Source organism: Ictalurus punctatus, chromosome 28 (assembly GCF_001660625.3).
Source record: "Ictalurus punctatus breed USDA103 chromosome 28, Coco_2.0, whole genome shotgun sequence".
Classification (NCBI taxonomy): Eukaryota; Metazoa; Chordata; class Actinopteri; order Siluriformes; family Ictaluridae; genus Ictalurus; species Ictalurus punctatus.
The window spans coordinates 13,585,509-13,613,457 of NC_030443.2; the positions used below are offsets into that span (position 1 = coordinate 13,585,509).

Consider the following 27,949-nt stretch of genomic DNA (forward strand, 5'->3'; position numbering starts at 1 on the left):
GCAGCCTGGTTTCAAGGACAAGAACTGACAACAGCAATGATTATAATAATAACTGTACAGAACTAATGCGCTAAATTATTCAAAGCTCTAAATAGCGATACAACCATGTATGCAATACCCACAGCCAAAGAAAGTGGGATAGTGACCGAAATCATACACTTCTTGAAGGTCTCTGCATACAGGTATATCCGATATGAAACTGTCAAGGAGACCCAAGAATAAAGGAGGAGTAGAAGAGAAATTTACAGCCGTGTGTGTGTGTGTGTGTGTGTGTGTGTGTGTGTGTGTGTGTGTGTGTGTGGTGTATGAAAGTCTCCTCTGCTGCATCATGCTAACGTTTCCACACACAAAGCCTTATGTTGTATAGGTTTGGATATACAGTGCATAGTTTACAGCCAGAGCTTGCAGTTTACACCATCACACGTCAACATCCCGGTGTACGTACTGTATAATACATCTTTTAGAAAAGCACACAGTTCTGTTTTCCACTAGCAAAACATGAGATAAATATCATTAATTTCATTAATATAGTCTGTGTTTGTTCTCACGTTTGTTTGTTTGTTTGTTTGTTTGTTCGTGTGTGTCAGTCTTTGGAAGGGGTTGGGGAAGAATATTACAGAGTGTGTTCAGTGTCCATCGAGTCGCCTTTGACTCCTGTTGGATTACATTCATCCCAGCTGGGTGCTTCTTCTTCCTTCTATGCACATCTTTTCTCTTCTACCGTCCCTTGTTGTGATTATTTTCGCAACTTGGAAGAATTTCAGGCCATAAAAGTGCTTTAATTCATTTTGTTCTCCTGGCTTTTTGGTGTCCGTATACGATCCTGTTTTGTTTGTAACACCGCATCGTACACAGATGTTTGATAGGTTCCTTTGCTCTTGTTTTTTAGGTGCTTTGCGAAATTGTGTGTGTTTGAATTTTCTCCACGTTATTTTGGATTACATGTATTACCTGAATCTGTGTCACATAATCATCATCTAATCTGATGTGCTGCAATTTCTGGGGTTTAATAATCTTTAGATTTTTGTCACCTTTTCTTATAGAAGATATAAGAAATCTTCCATAATGTCTTCACAGCCATCTTGGCTATGGTAATACCTTTTTAGTTATAATAATTACTTATTTACCACAGATACGAGGAAAGGTAGTGTGAAGTGTTTTGAATTGTTCATTTCTTTGATTTTTCAATCCATCCTTTAATCTATCTGTTCCTGTAGCCATCACTGGTCAGAAGCCAGGGCTCTCATAGCTGCTGTGACTGTAGTAGCTGTGTGCCTGACTGGGACTTCGGGACTGACTGCTGCTCCTGCTCCTGCCCCTGCTCCTGCCCCGACTTTTACTCCTGCTTTTGCTCCGATTTCTGCTCCTGCTCCGGCTGTAGCTGCTGTAGCTGTCGTAGCTCCGGCTCCGGCTTCGGCTGGAGCTACTATAGCTGCTCAGAGAGCTGGAGGAAGACGGACTAGGCCTGTAGTACGGTATCGGCCTCTTGCGTGCACTACAGAGAGAGAGAAACATTAAGTGTTAGATACTTTATATATATATGTGTATATATATGTATATATATATATGAATTGGTAGTCCCACATTATAGTAAATGTTTCTAATACCATTGGCATGAACTATATATGCAACTATAATGTAACTACTGAAGATATGCAGTTTTATAGATGGACTACAGAAGTAATGTGTCAAATAAACAGAATTCCAGAAAGTTACAAATGGAATGTGTGATTTTCTCAGAAAAGCTGGTTAGAGGATACGAAAAAGGTTGGAGCCAGTGATAAAGGCAAAGCGTGGGTGGGTTCATTTACTATTTATATCGTAATGTATAATATTTGGCCATTTTTATTACTTGTGATAAAGGCATATCTGTGATACCAAACACACTAAAGGGTTGAAACTCTGCACTCTGCAACTGTACATTGGAATAAACTGGTAATTATCTAAATGATTAAGGTACTGCTGATATTATTGGGCGTGTGTGTGACAGAATTAATAATTATACAGTAATTATACACTGATCAGCCATAACATTAACACCACCTGCCTAATAATGTGTAGGTCCACCTTGTTCATCAAGGGGGAAAGGTCACTTTCTTCCATTGTTCCAAGGTCCAGTTCTGGTGCTCATGTGCCCACTGTAGGCGTTTTCGGCAGTGGACAGAGGTCACATGGGCACTCTGACTGGTCTGTGGCTACGCAGCTCCAAAAACAGTAAACTGGGATGCATTGTGTGTTCTGATACCTTTCTATCATAGCCAGCATTAACTGTTTGAGTAATTTGTGCTACAGTAGCACTTCTGTGGGACTGGACCAGATGGACTAGTCTTCACTCCCTATACGCATTAATGAGCCTTGGCTGACCATGACCCTGTCACCCGTTCACAGGTTTTCTTTCCTTGGACATCTTTTGGTAGGTACTAACCACTGCATACCGGGAACCACCCACAAGACCTGCTGTTTTGGAGATGCTCTGACCCGTTGTCTAGCCATCACAATTTGGCATTTGTCAAAGTCACTCAGATCCGAACACTTACCCATTTTTCCTGCTTCCAACACATCAACTTCGAGAACTGATTGTTCGCTTGCCGCCTGATATACCCAACACTTGACAGGTGTCATTGTAACGAGCTAATCAACGTTCACATCACCTGTCAGTGGTTTTAATATTATGGCTGATCAGAGTATACACCTCTGACTGTTACAAAGCACTGACATTGGAGGTTCCTTTCAAAAATGGTAAATAATGCTATCATACTATTTTAATCCCTCTGCAAAAAGGCATATAGCCATAGTAATTACATTATAGTTGCATAGATAGTTTATGTGTCACTACACAAACATTAGAGACAATTTTATACAAAATAAAATTTCACATGTACTAAATTTGTGAAAGAATCAGAGATAATGGTTTTAGATAATGCTGTCAGAGGGAGCCAGAATGCTGTGATTAGAATAAAAAGATTGAGTGGCTGCGTGTGTTAATCAGGGTTAATGCATTCGCCCCCTAGATGGCACTAGTTATTCAAAGAGACAGAAAGAAATGCATAATTTGTTAATACTGTACATTCACACACGTAACCATATCCACACACGCATATACACACTGTAGGTCACCTCGAAGCACCCACACCACTTGTGTTGCTGCCAAGCAAAGAGCTGTTAGCTGATACAGATACAGAAATATTAAATCTTTAATTGAAGTGAGTGGGAAACAGACAGGGTTTATCAAGAGGTTTCAACAGAATGGTAATCCTTCAAGATTATCATACATATACTAATTGAAGGTTTTTAAACACATTTCTACAGACTGTTTATTGATTTGTGTTAATTTATATTTTGGTCAATTTTAGTTTGATCTAAGCATGTAGATTTAAATTTCAAAACCTCTTAACTTCACCTTTATCATTTAAGCATGTTGTAACGTTAGTATTCATCAGATGCCAGTAACCACTGTAGTAGCTTAGATTAGAGAGAGAAAGACAGGGTTGGGATGTTGGTTTTTGTACTGTAATGACATTGTCTGTGTGCCGCTGCTTCACCAAACAGGTTCACAAGGAGACGAGGCCTAGGAGAGTCCTGCTGCTCGGCAACAGTTACCACGGTAACTCTGCCTCCACGTTCCGATGCCCGAGGTCTTCTGAACACCTTTGTACAGGAGTGAAAGTGTGAGCTCGCTTGATTCAGCTGTGCTGATCCAGTAACACAGGCAACAAATCTCAGCATGAACATATTGCAGGTGTGTAGGTGCTGCTTTACCAGGGACATGTTTTACACCTTGATGAAAGACTGAGCAAAAAGCATTGGAATTATTTGAAATTGGGTAAATTAATTTCAACACAGTATGGAAAACACAGCAGAGCAATGTTTTGTTATGTTTTGTTTTTCTATATGTAATTTTTTTACTATATGACCGGAAAGCCGGTAGTACACAGAGTGGCCACTAGATGTCACTATATGTGCACATGATAATACAATCGCAAGGTTTTCCATTAGGAAACTCGTACCAGCAGCTGTTGTCTTAACATCTTGTAAGGGAAAAGAATATGGATTATAGAAACACCTTTGTAGGGCACCCTTTTGGAGGATTTTATTCTGTCTTTGATCAGTTTAAATCCAGACTAACAATTATATGCTGCCATCCAACAATCCTGGGCTGAGGAAAATAAAATTATTTATACTGAATAATAATTTGTTTAATGTGATTCCATGTCCAAGAAAGTACTAAAATGGCCTACAAAACTCTCTACACCTAATTCCAGGATCTATATACATAGATTTGCTATTTGCTCCCACATTCTCCTGCCATATCTAACAGCTAGCTAGTCAACTGATAGTAAACTAGCTCATATTTGTCAAAAGTTGACACAAGTAGGAACTCAGTATTTAAGTCTTGATATGTATTGTAATTATATGTTCTCGCAGTGTATATCAAACAAAACAATCAAATCGCTTTTGTTAATCACCAACCTAAGCTAAATTAGCTACCTAGCTAGGTTAACATGCAGGTTCTGCAGCTAAAAGTCTGACAGTACTGAGAAAGTCTGAGAAACTGAGAAATTAAAGATTAAAATAGTTGTGGGTTCAGTAGGACTTATGGACTGTTATTCTGACAAACCTGGAGTGAAATGCAATAACCAGCACTATTTAATATCAAATTGAATTTGATAAGTAAGCTAGGTATTTAGCAACTCAGAAGCACTAGCTAATCAGGGCTTAGTTGACTAGCTAGCAATATCTTTATTGTTTAAATGGTCCAATTTGTGGAGTAATTTGAATCATTTCAATGCCATAACTTGCTCACAAAGATACTTTACCACAGATAATAATAAAAAATACTTTGTCAGTGATAGCAGCAAAAGTCAATTGATATTACCTGAGAGGATCAAAGAAAAAGGACTTCAATACCTTAAAACTATGTGTTTGGAAGCAAAACAGAATTTACACAGAAATTCAATCTCTTTCAATCAGTCAGTTGAATGAAGCAAATTGAAGGCTTTGTTTAGATAGAAAAACATTTTCAGTTAGGGTCAAATCATCAGAATGAATAGAAATTACATGAAACAGGAAGGTGTTTTTGTCCCCTGTAGTTTGCTGGAATACAACTGCTATAGGCTGATCAGGAACAGGATGTACCTGGTGATTCTGCGAGCCTCCATAAAGCTGGGCGAGTCTCTCCTTCTCTTACGAATGGGAGAATAACTGCGGGAGCGTCGGCGAGCTCTCTCGGCATCAGAGTAGTGAGGACTGTCCCTCTCTCTATATGAGCACAGAGAAGAGGTGATGATTAAAGTGATGATGTCTACAATCCCTTGACATGGGTATGTCTCCAAATGAAGAAAAAAAAAGAAGATATTTTGAAGACTATTCAAAATATTTGTTCTTTTTTAATACAAAACTACTTGTTGGTTCTTTAAATTTGAATCCTGAATTTTATATATACACTTGAAAATCGGAAGATTGCTTCTGAGGTTGTATGGACCTGTCATGGGCACTCATGGGCATGTGTCATTGATTAGTACAACACCACTTGAAACTCAAGAGTTGATCTTTGTATGGATCTTTTGTCTGCTTGTGAATTTGTGAGATGTGATGTAAGTATAGGCTTTAAGGCACACAGATACACTGTTTAAAAATGACTGTGAGTAATGAGGCATAAAGTTATTAGAACTCACCTAGAGTTGTTCTGCCGAGTATGTGGAGACTTGGTCTTGCTTTGCGTGTGCTCTCTTGATTTGGAGCGTGAAGAAGAGCGGACACTGCTCCACGAGCTGCTTCGTTGCTGTAGGCTTGATTTGCTCTTTTTGCGGCCCGACGTGCGCCGGTGTGGATTTGGTGACGCTGACACACTGCGCTGTCGGTTCACGGCCCTACCATGATGGTGCCTCTTAGATGAATGAGATCCTTTTGCTCTGCAAAGAAATACAATGGAAAAAAATGTCGGTGCAGCTTCTTGATTATAAAATGGCCTGGGTAAGTGTACCAAAAGTCACATCCTGATCTATTTAGAAATGGATAGATGATGGCCACAGCAACAATTAACTAAGTCTCACTTCTTCACATGTGTGCCCTTGGCTTTAGACTGGAGATCGAGTTGGGAGTCACTGCTATGGGCAGGAGAGTGGCAGCTCCGTCCTGCCCGTTTTCCTGATGACTCAGAGGACAGCTTGCCACCCCGCTGCTGCCTCTCTTCTCCCTTTCCTGCCTCTCCCATCTGGGCATGTGTCTGCTGTCGACCAGGGCTCCTACAGAGGGCGCTGTGGCTCTTTGCTTCTCTTACATTAGGCGACGTCTGCCTCTGCACTTCACTCGGTGAGGATGAAGCCAATGACCGTAGCTTCTGTAGATGTATAATAACCAAAAAAAATGTTTTAAAAAAAAGAAAAAAAGGGGAAAAAATGACACAAATACACAGAAATTAGAATCTTTTTCACTTGGGTGAGTGCGATGGTGTACTTGCCAAAAAAAAAGGGCAAATATCTAAAAGAAAAGAGCTAGGAGTTTTCTTGATATGGCTTATAGACAGTCCTCTATGGTGCAGCGCATGCAATACTTGGCATGCAAAACCATAATGAGCTGGAAATTATAATCCCGAAAGAAAAGAAGAGGAAAGAAGGGAAAATATGTGAAAATTGTGAAACAAATCAAGATCGGGAGAACAGAGAGTAAAAAGAGAGAGCGAAAGAGACCAAAGAGCTGAGTGGAAAAGGAGGACTTTGTCTTTTTTTTTCTTTTCTTTTTTTTTTAAGAAATGGCTACAAACGGAAAAAGTGGAAAATAAAAACAAAAATAAATCAGACAACTTGACAGAACATCACAGAAATGGAAGGAACAAAATTAAAGATTCACAATTATAGAGTCACTCGAATTAGAAAACAATTGGTCTTCTATTCAGTAGTAAATTTCTGCTTGTGGATTGCTTTCCCTGCAGACAATTGCTGAGATGTGAACAGCGACCCATTTCCTTTTTTTTTTCTTTTTTTTTCTTTTTTTTAAATGGCTACTCTGTTTTAACTCCCTTTTGGTTAACATCCACTTACCAATAAAGTGGTATTCCCTCCTTTAGTAGGTAAGGTATGAAGAGAAGGGAAAAGTGGGGCAACATAAGTGCATCATTAGATTCACAAAATGCAAGAGAAAAAGACACAACACCCTTCCCTGGTAGTGAGCATGAGACAATACATGAAATCAAACTCAAACAAAAAGACACACCAAATGAAATAAAGAATAAATAATAATAATAATAATAATAATAATAATAATAATAATAATAATCATTTAGGACTAAAGAAAAGAAATGACAATATGGGCTTGGACACTCTTTTCAGAACAACTCGCTTTCCAAGTAGCAAATGATTCTGATATACGCATAGGCACTAAGAGTAAAATGAATCTATCAAAAGGGGGAAAAAGGAATCTGTGATTTTAGTGAACATGTAATGTTTTTAATGAACAAACTTTCAAAATAACCACTTGACACTTTGACATTATTTTTGGCTATATCATCATAATTGGCCTCTTTCATAGTTTCATAGGTTTTTTTATAAACAGTTGTAAGGACTTGTAAGGACAATATTTAGGCCCGTTACTATTAAAACCTGACACTTCTGACCTACCACCCTGGAGCCAGAGCTCATTGCAGATTCTCTATTTCAATATTTTTATTTGCAAGAATACAACGCCACTAATAAAAAGTACAGAATTTTTGACCACCACTACTCCACACTCACACCAACGGCAAGGAGACAAAGTGGCCTGAAGTCATTACTTTGCAGTGAAAACTGGTGAACTACATATAATAGGAGGCAGACTGACATGAAGTAGGTGGGGAGAATGAGGTGAAGTGGGCATAGAAAAAAGGTTGAAGTTAAGTGTTTTAGCAACTACGGTGCCCTCCACTAATATTGGCACCCTTGGTAAATATGAGCAAAGAAGGCTGTGAAAAATTTTCCTCATTGTTGAACCTTTTGATCTTTTACTTAAAAAAGAATCCCAACAATACTCTGCTGTCATGGATATCAAACAATTGCAAACACAACACAGGTTTATCAAAAAATATATATATATCTTTGTTATATATTGGTGTGCAATAATGATTGGCACCCCTATGAATCCATATGAGAAAAATGAATTTGAAGAATATTTCCATTGATATTTAAAATTTTTTAGAACACTTGGGTGACTAAAAATTGTTCAACCATGACTTCCTGTTTCACAGGGGTATAAATATGAGGTAACTCATAGGCCAAATTCCCTTAGTCATTCATAAAAGTGGATTAGCCAAGGAATATAGTTGTGATGAGAAGCAAAAGGTTGTTAAGCTCCACAAAATGTGAAGTGGCTATAAAAATATAGCAAAGGAATTGAAAATGCCCACCATCAGGGCAATAATTAAGAAGTTCCAGTCAACTGAAAATGTTATGAATCAACCTGTAAGAGGATGTGTGTCTATATCATCTCAACACACTGTGAAGAGGATGGTTTGAGTGGCCAAAAAATCTCCCAAGGATCACAGCTGGAGAATTGCAGAAGTTAGTTGCGTCTTGGGGTCAGAAAGTCTCCAAAACTACAATCCGAAGTCACCTCCATCAACACAAGTTGTTTGGTTTCAAGAAAAAAGTCTCTACTCGCATCCAAAAACAATCTCAAGCATCTTCAGTTTGCCAGACACTACTGGAACTTCAAATGGGATCGGGTTCTATGGTCAGATGAAACCAAAATAGAGCTTTTTGGTAATAAACACCAGGGTTGGTTTTGGCACACAGAGAGGTAGCCATATGGAAAAGTACCTCATGCCCACGGTTAAATATGGTGGCGGCTCTTTAATGTTTTGCAGCTGTTTTTCTGCCAGAGGACCTGAACATTTTGTTAGGATACATGACATCATGGACTCAAATATCAACAGATATTAAATGAACACCTGACTGCCTCTGCCAGAAAGCTTAAAATGGGCCATGGTTGGTTCTTCCAGTAAGATAATGATCTAAAACATACATCAAAATCAACACAAAAATGGTTTACTGACCACAAAATCAAGGTCCTGCCATGGCCTTCAAAGTCTCCTGAAACCTGTGGGGTGAACTGAAGAGGCGAGTCCACCAGCATGGACCTCGAAATTTGAAGGATCTGGAGCCATTCCGTATGGAGGAGTGGTCTCAGATCCTTTGCCATGTATTCTCCAACCTCATCAGGCATTATAGGAGAAGGCTCAAGTGTTTTTGTGAATTTTTTGAACAAACGGTCAAAAGGTTCAACAATAAAGACAATTTTTCACAGCCTTCTTTGATCATATTTACCAATGGTGCCAATATTAGTGGAGGGCACTGTATGAATAGGTGGAATATTTTCCTCTGTCTGTTTTTCCACATTTTTGTTCCTACTTACAGCACAGTGGTGATACTCGCTGTGCTGCTATGGGCTTGATGTGCCACCATTTGATTTGTGTACATCAAACATTTTAAGTCCATAAAATAGGTGTTATAAACTGTAAAGAGCAAACCTTTGTAGACAGTAATGAACTACATGGATGCATATTATACACAAGCTCTTCCCTGCAGGATTTTTATTTGTTTACATTTGTTTGTTGTCACATGAGTGGTTTTGTTTACATTCTGTAGCTAGCTTTGTGAATGTCGCACCCGTAAAACCATCGCAGAAAAGATAAGAATGTCCTCTAGCGACCTAAGTAGAGCAAGGTGAAAAATAGCTGCCGGTGTGAGCGCAGCAGGACACTTTATTTGGTGGTAGTGGGGGCGGGAGTGAATGAGGACAAAAAAAATTCAACTCTACATCTGTTGTTTGGCTACAAATCATGCATTTTTAGGATTTTATAATATCTAGAGCTTTTAAAACTAATTAAAAGAATAATCAACATTGACACACAACTATATGATCAACTTCTGTCTTTTGAAGCAAAGGTTTCAGTTTTGCAGCTTGAAAAATGAAATAAAATGAAATAATAATAAAAAAGGAACATAAATGTGTCAAACAATCATAAGACGAATGTACCATATCATCAAGAGACAAAAAGGATGCGGCACAGACATGAATGCATTCTAGTCAAACGAAAGAAGAACAGAGAGACGAGAAATGGACTGGAGGGGAGGGTAGTGTACTGACGACTTCAGCAATAGAGCAAAGCTAAATTTTAATGTTGGAAAACAAGGTTGAAAATACTGTAAAATAATACTGAACATATTACTAAGAAAGAAAAACTAAAAGAAGAAAAAAAAAACAATGAAAAGTAGTCCGCCAAAGTTTTTTTTTTTTTTCATCATAGATAAAATGAGAAGAAAGAGAGAGAAACAGTCAAGCTAGGGTGCTTGTCACATTCTCATCTGCATAGAGACCACGTGCGTAGGCAGAGCGTTACCTACCTTCCATTTCAATCAGAGACACGTATGCAATATTGACAGAACGAGAAAGGAAGAAAAAAGGAGGAGGGGGAAGGAGAAAGGAAAATTCTCCGCAGCGAAATGGGAAAAAGACAATGAGTTCTTTTTAGTATCCCAGCTAATTACTTGGTCCACAAACTTAAAAAGTAGACCAACCCAACCAAAATGTAAGCCAAAATCAAATTTGACAAATAATTGAGAATGAAACTCCAAACCACCACCCAAAAAAAAAGAGAAAACAACAGAAATCTACATGAATATCTGTCTTATTTGCTTGGACACACGTACAGCCATATTAAGGTTAAGAGAATTAGGGCATCTAAATTACAGTCAAAATAAGAGACAAAATCAAACCCATCGTACAAACTGAACTGGAGAAGGGTATGAACATGCACACTGTGGTCGATGGAGCAGAAAGCATGTCAGGACGACAGAGAAGAGAGCCACACACACCACGGATGGATAGGAGGAGGTGGAGGGGTGTCGAGTGCTAGGATGGAGAACTAAAGTCAGCACACTGAAAAGGGACCCCAGTCACATTTTACCGACTTGTTTGAAATACTGTGTATTAGTACACCAAGGAAGTTGGTCAGGAAGAACTCTCTTTGCTCTCGGCAATTGCACACTTTTTCAGAAAAGTGAAAGACTTATTTTTAGTATTTGTAGTGAACATTTAGGATGTACAAACAGTGTGTGTGTATATATATGATTGTAAATGGCTTGGGTCCCTTTAGTGAAACACCTTCACTAAAATGTTGTCCTATTTAGTTCCAAGTTTTCCATTTACTCTTAGACAGACTAAGATATAGAAAACATCAGAAAGAAAACCCCTGTACATTTCCGAAGTTAATAAAATGTAAAATCAAGTAGTGGAGCAAGAAATTCAGTATTAAGGATGGGTAATGAATCTGCAAACAATGATTTTTAGCTTGTAATATGAGACCTCCCATGAGTTACGAATAAGTGTCGAATTCGCTGCTATTTAAGGAAAACTCCAGAGTTTTCCAACCTAATAGCCATCTACTGCGTCTGTACTGTACATGTAATTACCAGAGATGAATTTTGACATGTTTCCCTACGCCGAGAAAAGAACATACAAACTGTTTAAAGTTCACTTATATAGGCACTCTAAGCAAAGTATTACTACCAATAAATTCTTCAGTAAAACATCATTTTTAAAACTTCACCCGTTCCACATTTTTATACATCAAGACTTACGAATGCACACGTGCAATATTGTTGTTGTTTTTCTCTGCTGGTGATTTATCATTTAAAACATTTGAAATAAATGATTTAATCGTCCAGAACCAATAGCCTTAAAAAAAAAAAAAAAAAAAGACAGGAAAAGAAGCATTTCCATCATTTCAGGGTTAAGGAGAGTACAAAACGTTGTAATAATATTACCAGCTGTGCAGTCAGGAACTGCTTGCTGGCAGTGGCAATTACGAAAAATCAGCTGGACGGTGGATTTTTAGGTGAGTCTACAGTAATATGAAGTAAACACTAAAAAAAAAAAACAATAGTTCATTTATGATATAATGCTTTTACAAACTGTCTAACGTCCACATGGGCAACATTTTCACTGTTAATGCTGCTCAAAGTGTTTGAACGTGTCTTTGGTCTGACAAACCGCTTTTACAGCACATAAGACCTTCTCAAAAGAATGCATGCAGATCATTATGAGGAAATCTGACTAGTAATTTAGGTATCATTAAAACTTACAGTAATGTTTTTGGTGGTGAAATTGTGGAGAGCAAAAAACAGGATTTTTAATCGCTTTCTAATAACATTATGTGTAAAGTGTTAGATTTGCCATTTCATTGTAGGCCTATTTAATCTTTTGAGGTCAAAATTTTCATCCTTTTTTTTCTTTCGGTGCCATTTTTTTTTACCATTTTGGTATGAATTTTTTTGGTACATTCCCAATAAATACAGTTACCTTATGTTAAATATATACTTGTCTAATGTTAGCTAAGTCAAACATACACTGGTTGAATTTATTTCACATTAATGAACTCAAAACATTCTCAGATTACCATGATAGAAGGCAAGGATGCACAGCAAGTCCCGAGGACCCTGAAAGCTTGTAAGACTGGGGTAAGTGGGCGGGGCTTCTAGGCAGGGTCATTTAATATCAGAGAGTTCAAACCACCTGTGCAAATGATTCCAGATTCATATGTTGACTGGCTCATCTGCTGTTTTATTTTGGGGGAAAAGCCTGGTATTTATTTTATTTGGAGTAATAACTCATATTCAGGTACTTCAATGATAAATTGTGACGCTCCTGTGCAAAATTGATCAATTTAATCATAGTAAGCGTCACTGGATATACCACAAAAAAGCATACGTAGTACTCAGACTTGAGAATTTCCCTCATGTTTATCTCATTCTAAGTCCTTTAATCTTAAAGTGTAATGACGGTAGACTTGTGCCATAGACTACGTTTACATGGACAGCAGTAATCTATTTATTGACCTTAATCTGAGTAAGATAATACTGTGATTAAGGTGTTTACATGAGTCGCTTTTAGAATACTCCTGACATGTTCCAGTTTTACATGTTTTAGAACATAATTAGATGAACAGCCCGCGTCATTACGTCACCGCGCCACGCCGTCCGACGTCCCTCCAGAATTTCACGTATCGACATACAGTCCGTCTTCGTTATGGTACCGTATACAGTTTTGGGTGTTTTTATTTATTTTTTTACGAACGCTTTAAGTGCAGTTAATTATTTGTCATGCTATACATGCTAACAGACAAATGCTTGAAGTGGTGGGTGTGTCCCAAACTGCGTAGTTACTGTCTATATAGTAGCCGAGATACATGTATTTTTCCCCACTAAAGGCCTATAGTAAGAAACAATGCGATTTGGGACACAGCCGAACTCTCTTGTTCGCCGTAAAACGTAAAACTGCCGTGTGTGATCGTGTCCTGTCTCAAAATGCGGTGAAAACTCCCACACGACGTTCATAATGTGATTAAGGTGTTTACATGTCTGTAATACACGTCCATAATGCGACTAAAACAGGAGTACTCCACCTGTCTTAATTAGATTAGAGCTTACTTCGATTAATTAGATTAAGGTAAGTAAAAATTGCTGTTTACATGGTAGTTTCTTAATTAGAGTATGGTCTTAATCGGATTAAGCGTGGATTATTGTTGTCCATGTAAACGCAGCTATACACTTGCATGTTTTAAATGTTTATAGACACAGTTCAACATTATTCTATTATAAATCAGTTTGTAAATAGGTTTTCTGTTCTTTTCTCAGTACAGGGAAATGTGTCAAATTTCTGGTCCATGTTAATGAAACATACACTACAGATGTAGCAGATAAAGTTTAGATAGAAAAACGCTGGAATATTCCTTCAACAGTTACATCACTCTCAACCAATCGACTGGACACCACATGTTACAATGTACAGCCAGTTGGCTAAAAGATTATAAAGGGTAAAGTAAATAATCACAAGCTTGCAACACTTCCCTTTAATGTATATATAAAAATTTTTTTCATCTAAAACAGAGAAGAAACAGTTTAACAGAGGTGATGCTGCCACCCAGAAGGTAACATGCAGGTCAGAGTGATAGTCCACAAGAAGCAAGTAAAACAAGCTCGTTTTGAAACACCAGCTCTCAGGTTTGTGATCAGTCTGGAAGAAAAGGGGTCTACTGTGTTACTCAGAACATGAGCGTTCAAACTGTGTTGACAAGAAGAAACTAATACACGTACCCTGTTAACCTACTTGGTCCCGATCCAAAGCATATGAGTGCTTTTTACACAAACAAGACAGAAAAGTTTGGGAATTTATTTTTTTGTGGGAAGATACCACCTAAATTATATAGAGGCAGAAATGAAAAGAGGAATGAAGCAAGCAAGTGAAAAGAGAAAGAGACAGCACATAAGACCTTCTCAAAAGAATGCATGCAGATCATTGTGAGGAAATCTGACTAGTAATTTAGGTATCAGTAAAGCTTACAGTAATGTTTTTGGTGGTAAAATTGTGGAAATTTAGATACACTGACCATTTTCACACTTGCACCTATAAGATACTTGCGTGCTTTTGATTTCAGGTTGAGAGAGCAATGAAATCAAATCAATGCTAAGCTGTTAACCTCTGAAAACATTAACCAAAAATCTGAGTGGGTTAAAACAACTATAGAAATAATAAATGCAAATGCCATTCTTTTTTTTCTTTTTTTTTCTTTTTTTTTGCGTTTAGAATTTTTTCATTAAAGCTCATACAAATGAATGGTTTAAGAATCCCAATACATGGCATAACTGACAGTGTTTAAACTTTTTCTTTTAAAAGCATTCAATTTATCATCGCTAAACCACTTGAATGTGTCTGAAATGTAATAGAATCTACTGCACTGTAAAACCGGATAGTTCATTTAGCTCAAAAAATTCGAGGAAACTAATTACCTCAACATTTTTAAGTTGATAAATCAATTTCTTTAAGCCAAATACACTTAAATATAACAGAATTTTAACTCAAACGTGTTATATTTAAGTGTATATGGCTTAATTAAATTGATTTATCAACTTAAAAATTTTGAGGTAATTAGTTTCCTCAAATTTTTTGAGTTAAATGAACTTATCCGGTTTTACAGTGTGTACAACATGGCATGTTGGGGTAAATTTGATAGAGATCAATAACTTGTCTCACATGCCCAAATTTTTGTGCCATGCTTATTTATGGATAACTATTTTTTTTTTCCCACTGTTATCAAACAACTGTGCAATTACTATTTAAAAGTTTAGTTCTCTGGACTAAATTGTACAATACCACACAATAATCCATGTATAATACTATAATACTTATTGCATTTCAGCTGAGGAACGGTAAAATTATTCTTTCATTTTAGTACTTGAGTGAACTGATTTGTATTCCTCGGAAAAACCAAATACTGACCGAGTCAACTGTGATCATTTTCTTCTTTGGTTCATTTGCAGCCTGTGATGCTTGAATATTAAAAAAAAAAAAAATCAAGTTTGTTATCAACAGAAAGTGATTAACTGCTGTTCGAGAAAACCTTACCCAACTAGCACAAAATCCAGCTGGGAATGCAAATAGTCACAAAACGGAGCCAAAGAGGCAAAATCGAGATACAAAAATAAACAACTAACCAAAAATTTAAAAAAAAAAAAAAAAACAACAACTGAGAGTGAGAACGAACAGTCAGGTCAGTTATGAGGGCAGTGAGAGACAGAGCAAGAGAAACCATTTTGGGTGAGGGAATTCGAGTGAATGGTGCAGGCGGAGGGCACAGAAGCAAAATAGAGGAGACTACATACATCGTTGCTTTTCTCGCCCTCTAGCTGGCTGAGTCCGGAATGTTTGCCGTTGCGAACTCGCTCACTGTGGTGGCCGTTCGCCAGACCGGGAGACGGAGACACACTGGGACTAGACCTCTTCTGCCTCTCCGTCCTGTACTTCAGGTTGGACCTGTGTAAACGGTATGAAATCCTGTCATTAACTAGATGCACTCTGAGGGAAACAGCCAAACATCAGTCGGATAATAATCTCTAGATCCTTTATAAACATTTTAACCTGAGTGCAATTATGTTACATGATGTTACAAGGTCATGTGATCACAGACATTTGACAAGGATAACAAGGTTTTAATTGATTAAATATTGACATGTCACTCTTCTGATAGGTTTATAGTTACTTTTAATGTTGTAGAACATCCATGAATCCAGTTACAGAAAAACATTTACATACATTGGAGAAGGATGATTATCTAGAAATACCGAATCAGCACATCAGCCAAAAAAGTTCAAACTTGGTCACAACTGGGACTTTCAACAGGACAATGATCATAATCATAGCTGAAAAGTTGTAACAAAATGCCGAAGATACCAACAAACAAAGTGGCCATTATAAAGCCCTGACCTGAATCCTATAGAAAATTTCTGGACTGAATAGAAAAGCATGTCTGAGCAAGGAGGCACCCAAACCTTACTGAGTTGCACCAGTTCTGTCAAGAGAAATCAGCTAAAATTCTAGCAAAGTATTGTGAAAGGCTTATGGAAGCCCTCCAGCGATTGATTCAAGTTCAGGCAATTAAAATGCAATGGCACCAAATACTTTTAATTTCAAAACAATTAATTTGAAATGACCTTTTATGGAAATAGATAACCTAATTGACTTAACGCAGGAAATGTATCGTAACATGAAATGTCACAATTCCCTCATCAGCCTCTCTTGAACACAATAAGGCGAAAAATCAGTTTGTCATGTTACAGAGAAACTTTTTAGTGGTGGAAAACTTCATGCTACTGCTTTAACTTTGTCCGTTTCAAAGGTTGACACTAGAGACTCCTTCCCAAAATATTAAGTAAACATCACACGTCTTAGAGAAAGCTTCAGAATATCAATTTTCATACATTTTTATTTGTTAAATTAAAATAAATTATTATTATTTCTTAGATTTCAATAAATTGCATCCATCCATCCATGTGGTATAATGTGTAATGAGTAATGTGTTACCTAGTAGTTAAGTGGATTTCAATTTTTACTTGTATTTGTGTTTTGGGTTATTTAAGGTTTATTTAAGGGTGTTGGTTCATCTATTCATGAAGAACGACCCTGATATAGTGAAGGATAAATATTCCTCTGCTCAGGACCTGTGCTGTGAAGGTGAGACTAGAAGCAGATGGACGATGTTAACAGAAGTGTGTGGAGTGGTCAGAGGTGTGTGTGTGTGTGTGTGTGTGTGTGTGTATGTGTGTGTGCTTGGCATCACCTGCTGGGGGATCTGGAGATGGTGGCTGTGGATGAGATAGAGGCACTGCGCGAGCTGCAGCAGCTTCCTCTGCGCTGGGACCTCCTGCTGGTACACTCTGCTGGAGATCTGTAATACACACACACACACACACACACACAACACACACAACACACGCAACACACATACAACCAAACCAAAAGTGTGCACAAGCATGAACACAAACACACATGCACACAGGTACAAACACACACTTACACAAACTAATTACCAAAAACCAACAATGCAATATCTGAACCCAAATACGTGTCTTTGGTGTCTCCTTAGCTAATTTTAATTTTCATCTGCTACATCATCTTTACTTTTTATCTTCTGCTGATTGTAAAAAAAAAAAGGCCAACAATATAAGCAAGCTGTGTGTCTTACAAGACACCTCCAAAAAATGCACTAAATATTTAATTCAGGTGGAACTTGGAAGAAAAACCCAGACTCACTTCTTTCTCAGTTTACTCTTGTCTTTGTGTTTGTTCTTTGGAGTGCCTGATCTGAAAACAAAAGAAAGTGGAAATGACAGCAGCTTGAAAATGACGAGACAGAAAATGCAAATATATATATATATATATACTTATATATTTTTCAAATTAGTTAGAGATGACTGGACAGATGGGAGTATGCACATATGTACCTGTGTCTCCTCTTCCTCCTGGAGCCAGATGTGGACCTAGGAGAGAGAGAGAGAGTGAGAGAGAGGGGGGGGAGATGCTAGGTTAATGTATAGACATTCATGAGACATTAAGTGCCTGGTGTGATTTATTTTATCTTTAAAATGTGACTTCTAACTAATAAGTCAATGGATCTATTAAACACATTATAACATTATATCAACATAGTACCAGAAATATTACTGATCACATGTATCTTTATGGCCAGATGTTATTCACTGCCTTCTTCACATCAGGTGACAATTTAATTTTTTTTAATGCTTTTTTTCCCCATCCAACAAACTGTTTCAAACAAATTGTAATTGGAGATATTTCTCCTGGTTTTACACAGAAACCGAGAGGGGTGCAAACTTTTGCACTATTCATTTGTATGTCTATGCCATTGATTCTCTCCTGCCACCATTTATGCACAATAATAAGCATTCAAATCCAGAGAATCGTGTGTGTGTGTGTGTGTGTGTGTGTGTGTGTGTGTGTGTGTGTGTGTGTGTGTGTGTGTGTGTGTGTGTTTTATGAAGCTGTAGCAGCAGATCCAAAGCAAAAAGCCCAAGCAGGTCACAGTCTTTCTGTGTGTTTATGAGGCCTGAGAAAGGGAAGGAGAAACCTAGATGAAGCTGTCAAAGTGGCACAGGGTGTGAGAATGATTTGCTGAAATGCTCCAGCTGTGTGCTTTGTTTCTGAGTGAAAGAGAGAGAGAGAGAGAGAGAGAGAGAGAGAGAGAGAGAGAGAGATGGTGTCTGGGAAAATGACAGCATTTAATCCCTACTAGCTATACATCCCTCTCTCTCTCTCTCTCTCTCTCTCTCTCTCTCTCTCTCTCTCTCTCTCTCTCTCTCTCTCTCCAGTCTTTGCTACAACATAGAAAAATATTCTACTGTTGTATAAGCAGACAAAGTTGAATAGTCTAAAAAATGAGACTCACAAACACATGAATAACTGCAGGAGGGAAATTTTGTCTTACTTGGTGGCCTATCTTAGATGTGATGAACATTAAAGGTACAATTCTGCCAGCTCTTGGAGTTTCAGCACCAGTGTAACAAAATCAAAAGCACCCCATTCAACCAATGGTGCGTCTCAAATATTTTATGTAAGGTGGGATTTGTCAGAAGACTGCATCACGAGGAAGGGGTTTGGGGATGAGTCACAGGGGTACAGGAGCGTTAGCTGGACTGTTAATCATCCAAGGCTGAGCCCTGATTCTTCTTCATCAAAAAAACTTTTTAAAACGTACTTCTAAATAGACTGTTACCAAGCATTTTTTTTCTTGCATGTAAGAGCTAATTGCTTAAAAAATGTGAAAACTGAGCAAAAAGTTGGATTTACAGTATCATAAAGCTTGCCTCGGGTGTAATGACTGTTTGCAGGACTACCAGACAGATAAAATAGAAATCTAACACCATTCGAGGCTAGCTTGGTGTCACTAGCCACAGGGAGGCATAACTAAGCTATCACTGTATGGGTTTAGCTGCTTCAATGCCATACAAAGTACGTTAGCTGTCCTTATGCTCTGCTCCTATAATGTTCACGTAACATGGAACTCATACAGACATTTACAGACCTTGTTTTCCTGCTCACCATGAGAGGATGTTAGTATTTAAAGTTGAACCCGTTTACTGGTAAGAAAAATAAATAAATAATAAAATCAATTGGCATATATCCATTAATTTATTCATTCATTTCATATCCATTTTTCCCTCACACTAACTTGACTGTGTGAACTAGTAAAATTGAGAGCTGTCAGTCAATAAGACACAAGTATTTCCATGTATTTTCCTGTAAACCCTGTCTGATTGGTTTTGCCTCCGTTCACTGAAAATACAACAGTACTACTCCGTCTTCTTTTACTGATGTTTAGTTACGTAATGACTAACAGGAATTATGCAGGGCTAAAGAACAAAATCTTCAGGGCTACAGCCCCAAATGCCTAGGTTATACCCCTGGAGGGGTAATGCTGATTTGGCTCACCTGAAGCTTGCTTCCTTAAACTAGTTAACATTAGTCTATACATAGCTCTTCAGTAACATACACAATATAATATTGCAACATTAGTAATCTCGCCCATATATTTATACATTACTCTTGATGATACGGCCATTTGTAAAAAAAAAAATAATAATCATAAAATATACAGAAATGCAAATCAGCAGAACTGTTGAATATCAATCCCACCATTCTCCGGGAAATGCCAATGTCCAGTAATTCATTGTGAATGACTAAATCATCACAGAAGTGTTCTATAATTTACTGGAAATGTTCACAACAATTTTGACAATGTTTACAGTCAGTAAACATTTTACAGTTTACAGTATGGGATCATAATAATGAATTTAGTATCAGATGGAATTTATATATATATATATATATATATATATATATATATATATATATATATATATATATATATATATAATATATATATATATTAAAATATATATATTAAAAATAAAATATATATATATATATATATTATATATATATATATATAAAAGGTAAAACAGCTAATACTGTTTGAATTAGGTAAAACATTGCCGTTTTGAATTACGTTTTTAAAATGTCAAGCAAATGATGTGTGAACAGGATATTCAGACATATTTCTGTTTTTTATTCAAGGATTTCTCAAACAGCTAAAAGCTTGTATTTATTATTTCCATTTACATAAATGATTCAATCAAAGCAGTCTTTGGTAGTGGCATCTTGGACATAACTATAGGCAGTTGTGCAATAAAAAAGCTTACATCTCACTCTATTCTCTCCACTCCAGGAAGGTATCTAACCCCCGGGACTCATCTCCCTCGTCTTTTTTCTTTTTTTCCTTTCCTTTCTCAATCTATAATTGATTGGGGGATTTTCAGCGAGACAAGACCATTGGGCCAGTGTAAATTCGGTGCAATATGAGAGTCAGAGACAGACTAGAAGTGGGGGAGGAGTGTGGGGGAGGAGAGACTAGAGTGTGGGGGAGGAGAGAACGAAAGTACGGCTAAAGAAAGGATGGAGACACCAAGGACTGTGGGTAATTTGCTGAAAGGCTCATTTTCCTTTGACAGTTTGAAGGTCACATGTTGTCATATTTCATAAACCAGTTTAGGAAGAGAGCGAGAGAGAGAGAGAGAGAGAGAGAAGGAGAGAGAGAGAGACCACTTCATCTTTCTTTGAAGGCTGATAAGGGCGATACCTGTAATTCAGGCAAATTTCTAACCTCATTTATATTTCATGAAGCCAGAAAAATGCCTAGCAGATGTTCCTGTCTGCTGTTTTGTCAACTGTCAGTCTATCTTCAAAATATCTCTTGTTTACAAGGTAGAACTGAAAAAAACTAACTGAAAAGATCAGAAAATTACAGACTGTAACCTCAGATTTCTGTTCTTGGCTGACAGAAGTGGAGCCTGATGTGGCTTTCCTTTGGGGTTCTGCTCCATCCACCTCAAGGTTTGACATGTTGTGCATACTGTGATGCTTTTCTACACACCATGGTTGTAAAGAGTGGTTATTTGTATCAGGAAAGCCTTTCTGTCAGCTCAAACCAGTCTGGCCATTCTCCTCTGACCTCTCGCTCAACAAAGTGTATCCACCTGCAGAACTGCTGCTCACCGGATTTTTGCTTTTTGCACCATTCTATGTAAAATCTAGACATTGTTGTGCTTGAAAATCCCAGGAGATCAGCAGATTCTGAAATACTCAATCTGGCCGGTCCGGTACCAATAACCATGCCATAGTCAAAGTCACTGACTTTCACGTCCCCATTCTAATATTTGATGTGAAACTGAAGCTGTGGTCTAAAGAAGAATAATTATGAGGTTGGGTAATGTCATGCATGTTCATGTGAGAGAATGTGACCTCTGTTGCAAAGTATATAGTATTGTAGTAAATAATGGGTCATTTCAAATAAAGAGTTTGTAGTAGTAGCATGGTATGGCCACACACACACACACACACACACACACACACACACCTGTCTCTCTTGTGCTTCTTGCCACTCTTCTTCCTTTTTCCTCGCCGTGTAGGAGACGAGCTGTCAACCCTGTGCATCACATTAGGACAGACAGCAGACAGAGGCATGAGACAGCTCAAATGCACCACCACTTTCACAACATATTTGCAAATATATACTTTGTAAATCTCTTTTAAATTGCTTTGAGTTGTTGCTTCTGTGCTGTGTAATCTTATAAAATATGTTTTGACTCTCTCACTCTCTCACTTGTCACTTGTACCCTTGATGGCACTTCTGCTCGTTCTCTTACTCTTACCGCAATGCTTTTGATTGGCAATATACTATTCTCTGGTGTTCTCTCTCACCTTCATGTATTGCTGTTATTTTTTCTGCTTGCTTATTTTGCTTCCTTAAAAAAAGAACTCATGCATATAACTCATCATTCTGTCACTCACAAGACTGACTGCATTACATATACAACATTACCTTGCTAATCTCTAGACCAGGGGTGTCCAATCTTATCCAGAGAGGGCCAATGTGGGTACAGGTTTTCATTCCATCCAAGCAGAAGCCACACCTGAGTCTACTGAAAGCCAAGATCAACTGATTAAAGAGGTGGAGTCGGGTGAGGTTCCTGCTCGGTTGGAATGAAAACCTGCACCCACACCGGCCCATTGCGGATAAGATTGGACACCCCTGCTCTAGACTATAGGTTAACAGCAATGTTTGAGATGTAACTCGTCCTCGCCACCATCTCCACCGAAAGCCTGCAGAGTCCAGCCTCATTCATCATTCCTCCGGAGTACAAGGTTTTCAGCAAGACCAAAGCCAGTGGTTTACCTCTCCACAGACCCTATGATTGCGCCATAGACTTGCTCCCAGGGTCCACGCATCCTCACATTCACATTTACACTCTTTCCCTCACCGAACAGCAAGCCATTGAAGAAAACATGCAAGAAGCATTGCAGAAAGGTTACATAAGACCTTCTATGTCTCCAGTTTCTGTGGGTTTCTTCTTCGTGGAGAAAAGAGGAGGTAGACTCTACAAAGTATCGCCACCCTCTGCCCTTAGTTCCTGCCCTAGAACAGCTACGATCAGCCAAAGTGTTTAGGAAACTCGATCTGTGGAGTGCGTAGAGCGGGGGATGAGTGGAAAACCGGCTTCAGCACTACCTCAGGTCACAACGTGTACCTGGTGATACTTACTCTCTAGCGCCCCCTCAGTCTTCCAGTGCCTAATTGGTGACGTTCTCAGAGAAATTTGTCATTGTTTATATTGACGGCATCCTAATTTATTCACCATCCCTGGAAAGCCATGTCAGCCATGTTCACATCAACTGAACGCGTCAATAAAGTCACCTACCAACTTGAACTGCCACGTCAATGCTGCATTTCCCTTTCCTTCCATGTGTCCTGTCTCAAACCAATAGTCCCAGGCCCACCGGTGACCAACCTCCCTTCTGCCACCCCACCGCCTCCCCTTGACATCGAAGGCCGGCCAGCCAGCCTACCTGGTCAAAAAAATCTTTAATTCTCACCAAAGAAGAGGCTAGCTGGAATACCTTATCGAGTGAGAGGGATACGGCCCGGATTAACAGTGCTGGGTTCCTGCCAAAGACATTCTCGACCCAAAACTCACAAGGGAGTTTCACGCCAGTCACCGGCCTAAAGGTAGACCAAGAAGGAATGTCGCACATGGAGTGTGCTTCTTGGGGAGTGTTTTTGTTATTGACCCAGATTTACCTAGTGTTTTTGATATTGTCTTGACTTGGATATTCTGTTTGTTGATTGCCCAAACATTCCCTGATTTTTGGGATCTGATTTTTGCCTTACGTTGTGGATTTCTCTACCTTGATCTCAATAAACTCCTCTACCTGTATCTGTCTGCAGGGTCATCACATGACATAACTGAGCTTTGAAGGATCAAATATGTAGTCAACTACAGAATTATTGGCACCCTTCATGAAAACGTATACAAAAGGAATAACACAAGTGCTAATTAACCATATCTTGGGACGGTGTGTAGCATTATATTTAACACTATTTTTTAAACATGAACATTTTCTTAAGTAATGCCATTACTAGTTTTAAAAATATTGGCACCCCTACAACTAACACATGGTGACGCCTCCTCAGGAGAGCAGAGAGCCAGTTCCTGTAATGTGTAACCAAGTTGGAGACACTTGTAGAGGAATTTTGGACCTTCCTCCATGTAAAACACATTTATATTCTTATGCTTGGACACATGGACTGTCTTCTTCAATTCAAAATAACAATTTGTTTGTATTAAATTGCAATATTTTTTAGGATGCCAATAAATTTGTCAGAAGGGTTTGAGGGGAAAAAATACAATAAATCTTTTTTAAACTTATTATAAAAGAACTTTCTCTGATGCTTGAGAGTACTATCTGAATAATTATCTTAGTCTAATACAATCATTTCCGCCTACGCTCTTGAAAGGTAAATAAAAAATTTGTAAATAGTAAAGGATGTAAAGAAAACAGCAGTTCTTTGCAAGGAGACTGACCGACTGTGTCTTCTGCTCTTCTTCTTCTTTCTTTTCTTAGGTGGAGGAGAAGGTGAGCTGCTGGACTTCCTCTTGGCTCTGAAGAAGAGTACATGAAGAAATAAGAAATAATCCTCGTACCACAAGAAGCCATGTTGTTGTTTAAGAATTGCAGTCATGATTTAAAAAGTCATTATAGAACTTCTGAAACCTGAAAAATTCTACCATGCAAACCATTGTGTGTTTCCATCAGCTACTTGTTAAATATTCTGATTTGGCTTCAAACAGAGCAACAGCTAAATGGAAACACAATCACGAAGAGACCGGGACCCACACCTCCTACATCGCTTATGTTTCCATCAACCTTAATTACATCTTCTGATTACTGAATACTAACCTTTTTACTTAAATTCCATAACTACAGCTGCTCAAGATATATATATATACCTTACTTCTCCAAGTTCAGTCTTGTTTGTGCTAGTTTGCCTCTCATTCAAAAGTCTGTATTTTCATGTTCTGGTCTATTTACACGTATGAGTTTCTGCTCCCATCTTTAAATTTTTGATCTCAAGTTTGCCCCTTGACATTTTTATCTTTTTTTTTTTTTCACTTTGCTTTCACCTGACATTTTTCTACCTTTTGCCTTGTGCATTTTTTGCTAATAAGCCGCAGTGTTCATACGAACCTGCAGTCGTCTCTGCTAGTGTTGTCAAAGCCTCACAATTTGCAAATTCAAAATCTGTATAAACACAGCTGGATAAAATCCCCACTTCTGAGGAAGCGAACACTTAAGGTTGTTAAATAAGTGGGTGATTTGGTTGGTGTATGCATCTTTCAACATGCTTCATTTTCAAATATGGTTCTCAAGGCTCAGGTAATGGAAAAAGTAACATTCCCATGAGCCATATTAGGAATAATGTCCTGCATATCACGCCTTTATAATGCTTTATAATGCTCACTCAACAGCAAGTTGTGAACAGAATAGATGTATATAATCTGCTTGTCTTTCTCTCTCTCTCTCTCGCTCTCTCTCTCTCTGTCTGTCTGTCTCTCTCTCGCTCTCTCTTTCTCTCTCTGTCTCTCTCTCTCTGTGTGTGACTGTCTGTCTCTCTCTCTCTCTCTCTCTGTGACTATCTGTCTGTCTGTCTCTCTCTCTCTCTCTCTCTCTCTCTCTCTCTCTGTCTTACCTATAGTCATCGTGGGTGACAGAATCCCGATCGTAGTAGTCTCCATGCCAGTCGTAGTTGTCTTCATAGCCATCAGCGAACCCACTGCCCTCTGCATCCTCTTCAACACCATGGGGTAAAACTGTCACCCTGGAAATTGACAGATTAGATATTAAAAGTCAGCTGCAGAAATAAATGAGGCCCCATTTTTGTAAGCATGTCACTGTTTTTAAAAAATGTTTTTTTGTATATATAATAACAATAATTGTAAAAAAAACAAAACAAAACAAACCAGCATGTTTATCAGATGGTCGCATGATATCCAATCAAATCAGCTACTATTTATAATGATATGTGAATCTACTTCACTACTAGATTTCATGTTGATGTTTTAGTGGTAGAAATAATCATCTGCTTAACAGAAATTACAGCAATTTTATGTGGGTGTTCACTCTTTCTTCTTTTGTGGATGTTCACTGAACTAAGTACTTGACAAAATACAGCAGCATGGCCAATAAATGTTATAGAAATACATTGGCTTTATTTCGGCACCTCTAGTTTTCCAAACATAAGCCAGCGTAGCTTTTGTAGCAGATCTTTGGTTGCAGCCAATCAAATGCATTTACGTAACTTATTTAGCTAAAGGTAGCTCGTCAGACCTGAGACTAGCTACAGGACTAGAGAGCTTTGACAGACTTTCATACAATTTTCATTTAATTTAACATCACTGGTCTGAATAGAGAATTGACAATGGCTTGCTTAAAGATAATGACAAAATGTCTATGAAAAAAAAAACAAAACAGAGAAGAAACACGCATTCATTCTCTCCGAATCAAACTCAAAAGAGATGTTTCATCTATTCAGAGTCGATAATGCTATGAAACAAAACATAACCATCTCAAATGTTCTCATTATATCCATAAGATGATCATTAATGGTTACGCATTAAAAGGTAATGGTGTTGTCACCATTCAATCATGTTAGGGGCTTATCTGGATCTTCTAAGCAAAGAATAATACGTAACTGGACGCCTGATCTAGGACATCATCAAATGTTTATATTAGCAAAAACCTCATCTCTGTGATTTTAGATATGCTGTTGATTCTTTTAGTAATATGAAATGTAATTATATAATGTTTTAGCAATATGAAATGTAATTATATAATGTTTTGTGCATAATAATTCGGGAAGTGTAATAAAATAATCTGTTCAGTTGTATTTCGTATTTGGGTGAAGTGACATATTTTGTGTCCGTGCCAAGACAGGGCATATACAGTATAACTTTATCTTTTAGTGGTTATATATAATAGTCACTATATACTGTGACTATGTACACTATATACTGTATACTATGTACAATGGTTAGACAGTATATGATAGTGTATAGAGTTTTATATCTTGCATTCTGCCCCTATTGCACAGAAACAGAAAAGCTTGTTTTTACACATTACACCTGCTTATTGACAAATAACTGACAATGAAATCAAATGAATACTACTAAATATAGCAGGCACTAAATTGATACATTTTTTTTAGTTCTATAGTTTCACAAAAAAAAAATTGTGAAGGACAGCTTTTTTTTTTAATACAATCACCATTGACATTATTATAATTTTATGTGGTTAATTTAAACCATTTCATCCATCCATCCATTTTCCGTACACAGGGACGTGTGGGAAATTAGGAAATGCCAATCAGCCTACAATGCATGTCTTTTGGATTCGGGGAGGAAACCGAAGTACATGGAGGAAACTCCCAAGGCACGAGGAGAACATGCAACCTCTGCGCACACAAGGAGGATGTGGGATTTAAGTTAAATCAATTCAATTTAATCAATCAATCAATTTGAACCCCCAACTTGGCAAGCGTGCTAACCACTAAGCCAGGGGTTCCCAAACTTTTTCTTTCACCTAAACAAGTATAATATACCTCAAGGCCCACCAAAATAGAGAGGAGTTTTTATTTTCTTTGTCATAGTGTGAATGAAGTAATATGTTTAATTGCAATACCAAAAGACTTATGGTAAGATATAAAAAAAAAAATTATGATAACCATTGAAATGTCAAAACAGCATGCTATGCTGAAATAATGAAAAGAATAACTGATTTACACAGACCTGGCAGTACAAATTTCAAGAACTGGGGGAAAAATGTGTTCAAGGACTACTGTAAACTTAATCTCAAGGGAAATTTATTAGTGAGAAGGGTGTGCCTGCTTCTTTGAACACAACACATCCTAATCTAGGAATTATCTTGGACAGAGTGACCCACATGTCTTGTGATGGCTGTTGGCGAGATCTATATTTTGTTTTCATTGCACTCACAGCAGAAAATCCACTCTTACATCGTGGTAGAAAAGGGCACAAAAAACTTTGAGCACAGCAGCTCTGAAGGTGGGGATGGATGTTGTGATTCGATATGCAGCTAAAAGTGAGACTTGCATTGATTTCTCTGGCAGGCTGGTTGTACAATACCTTTGAGAAATTTTTGTTGATGAAAATAC

General features: G+C 37.9%; 1 protein-coding gene across 1 annotated transcript in view; it reads right to left on the bottom strand.

Annotated features, from left to right (window-relative positions):
• Positions 1-1,227: 1,227 nt before the first annotated feature.
• The window catches only part of srrm3 (serine/arginine repetitive matrix 3), a 92,469-nt gene continuing 65,747 nt past the window's right edge, over positions 1,228-27,949 (bottom strand). Inside the window, exons 4-14 of the mRNA XM_017459445.3 lie at positions 25,469-25,597; positions 24,303-24,380; positions 21,797-21,865; positions 17,811-17,846; positions 17,620-17,670; positions 17,147-17,254; positions 15,693-15,843; positions 6,054-6,340; positions 5,676-5,912; positions 5,137-5,259; positions 1,228-1,495 (exon numbers count right to left, since the gene is read on the bottom strand). Coding sequence (XP_017314934.1) covers positions 1,228-1,495; positions 5,137-5,259; positions 5,676-5,912; positions 6,054-6,340; positions 15,693-15,843; positions 17,147-17,254; positions 17,620-17,670; positions 17,811-17,846; positions 21,797-21,865; positions 24,303-24,380; positions 25,469-25,597 — 1,537 coding nt within the window. The remainder of the gene's footprint in view (positions 1,496-5,136; positions 5,260-5,675; positions 5,913-6,053; positions 6,341-15,692; positions 15,844-17,146; positions 17,255-17,619; positions 17,671-17,810; positions 17,847-21,796; positions 21,866-24,302; positions 24,381-25,468; positions 25,598-27,949) is intronic.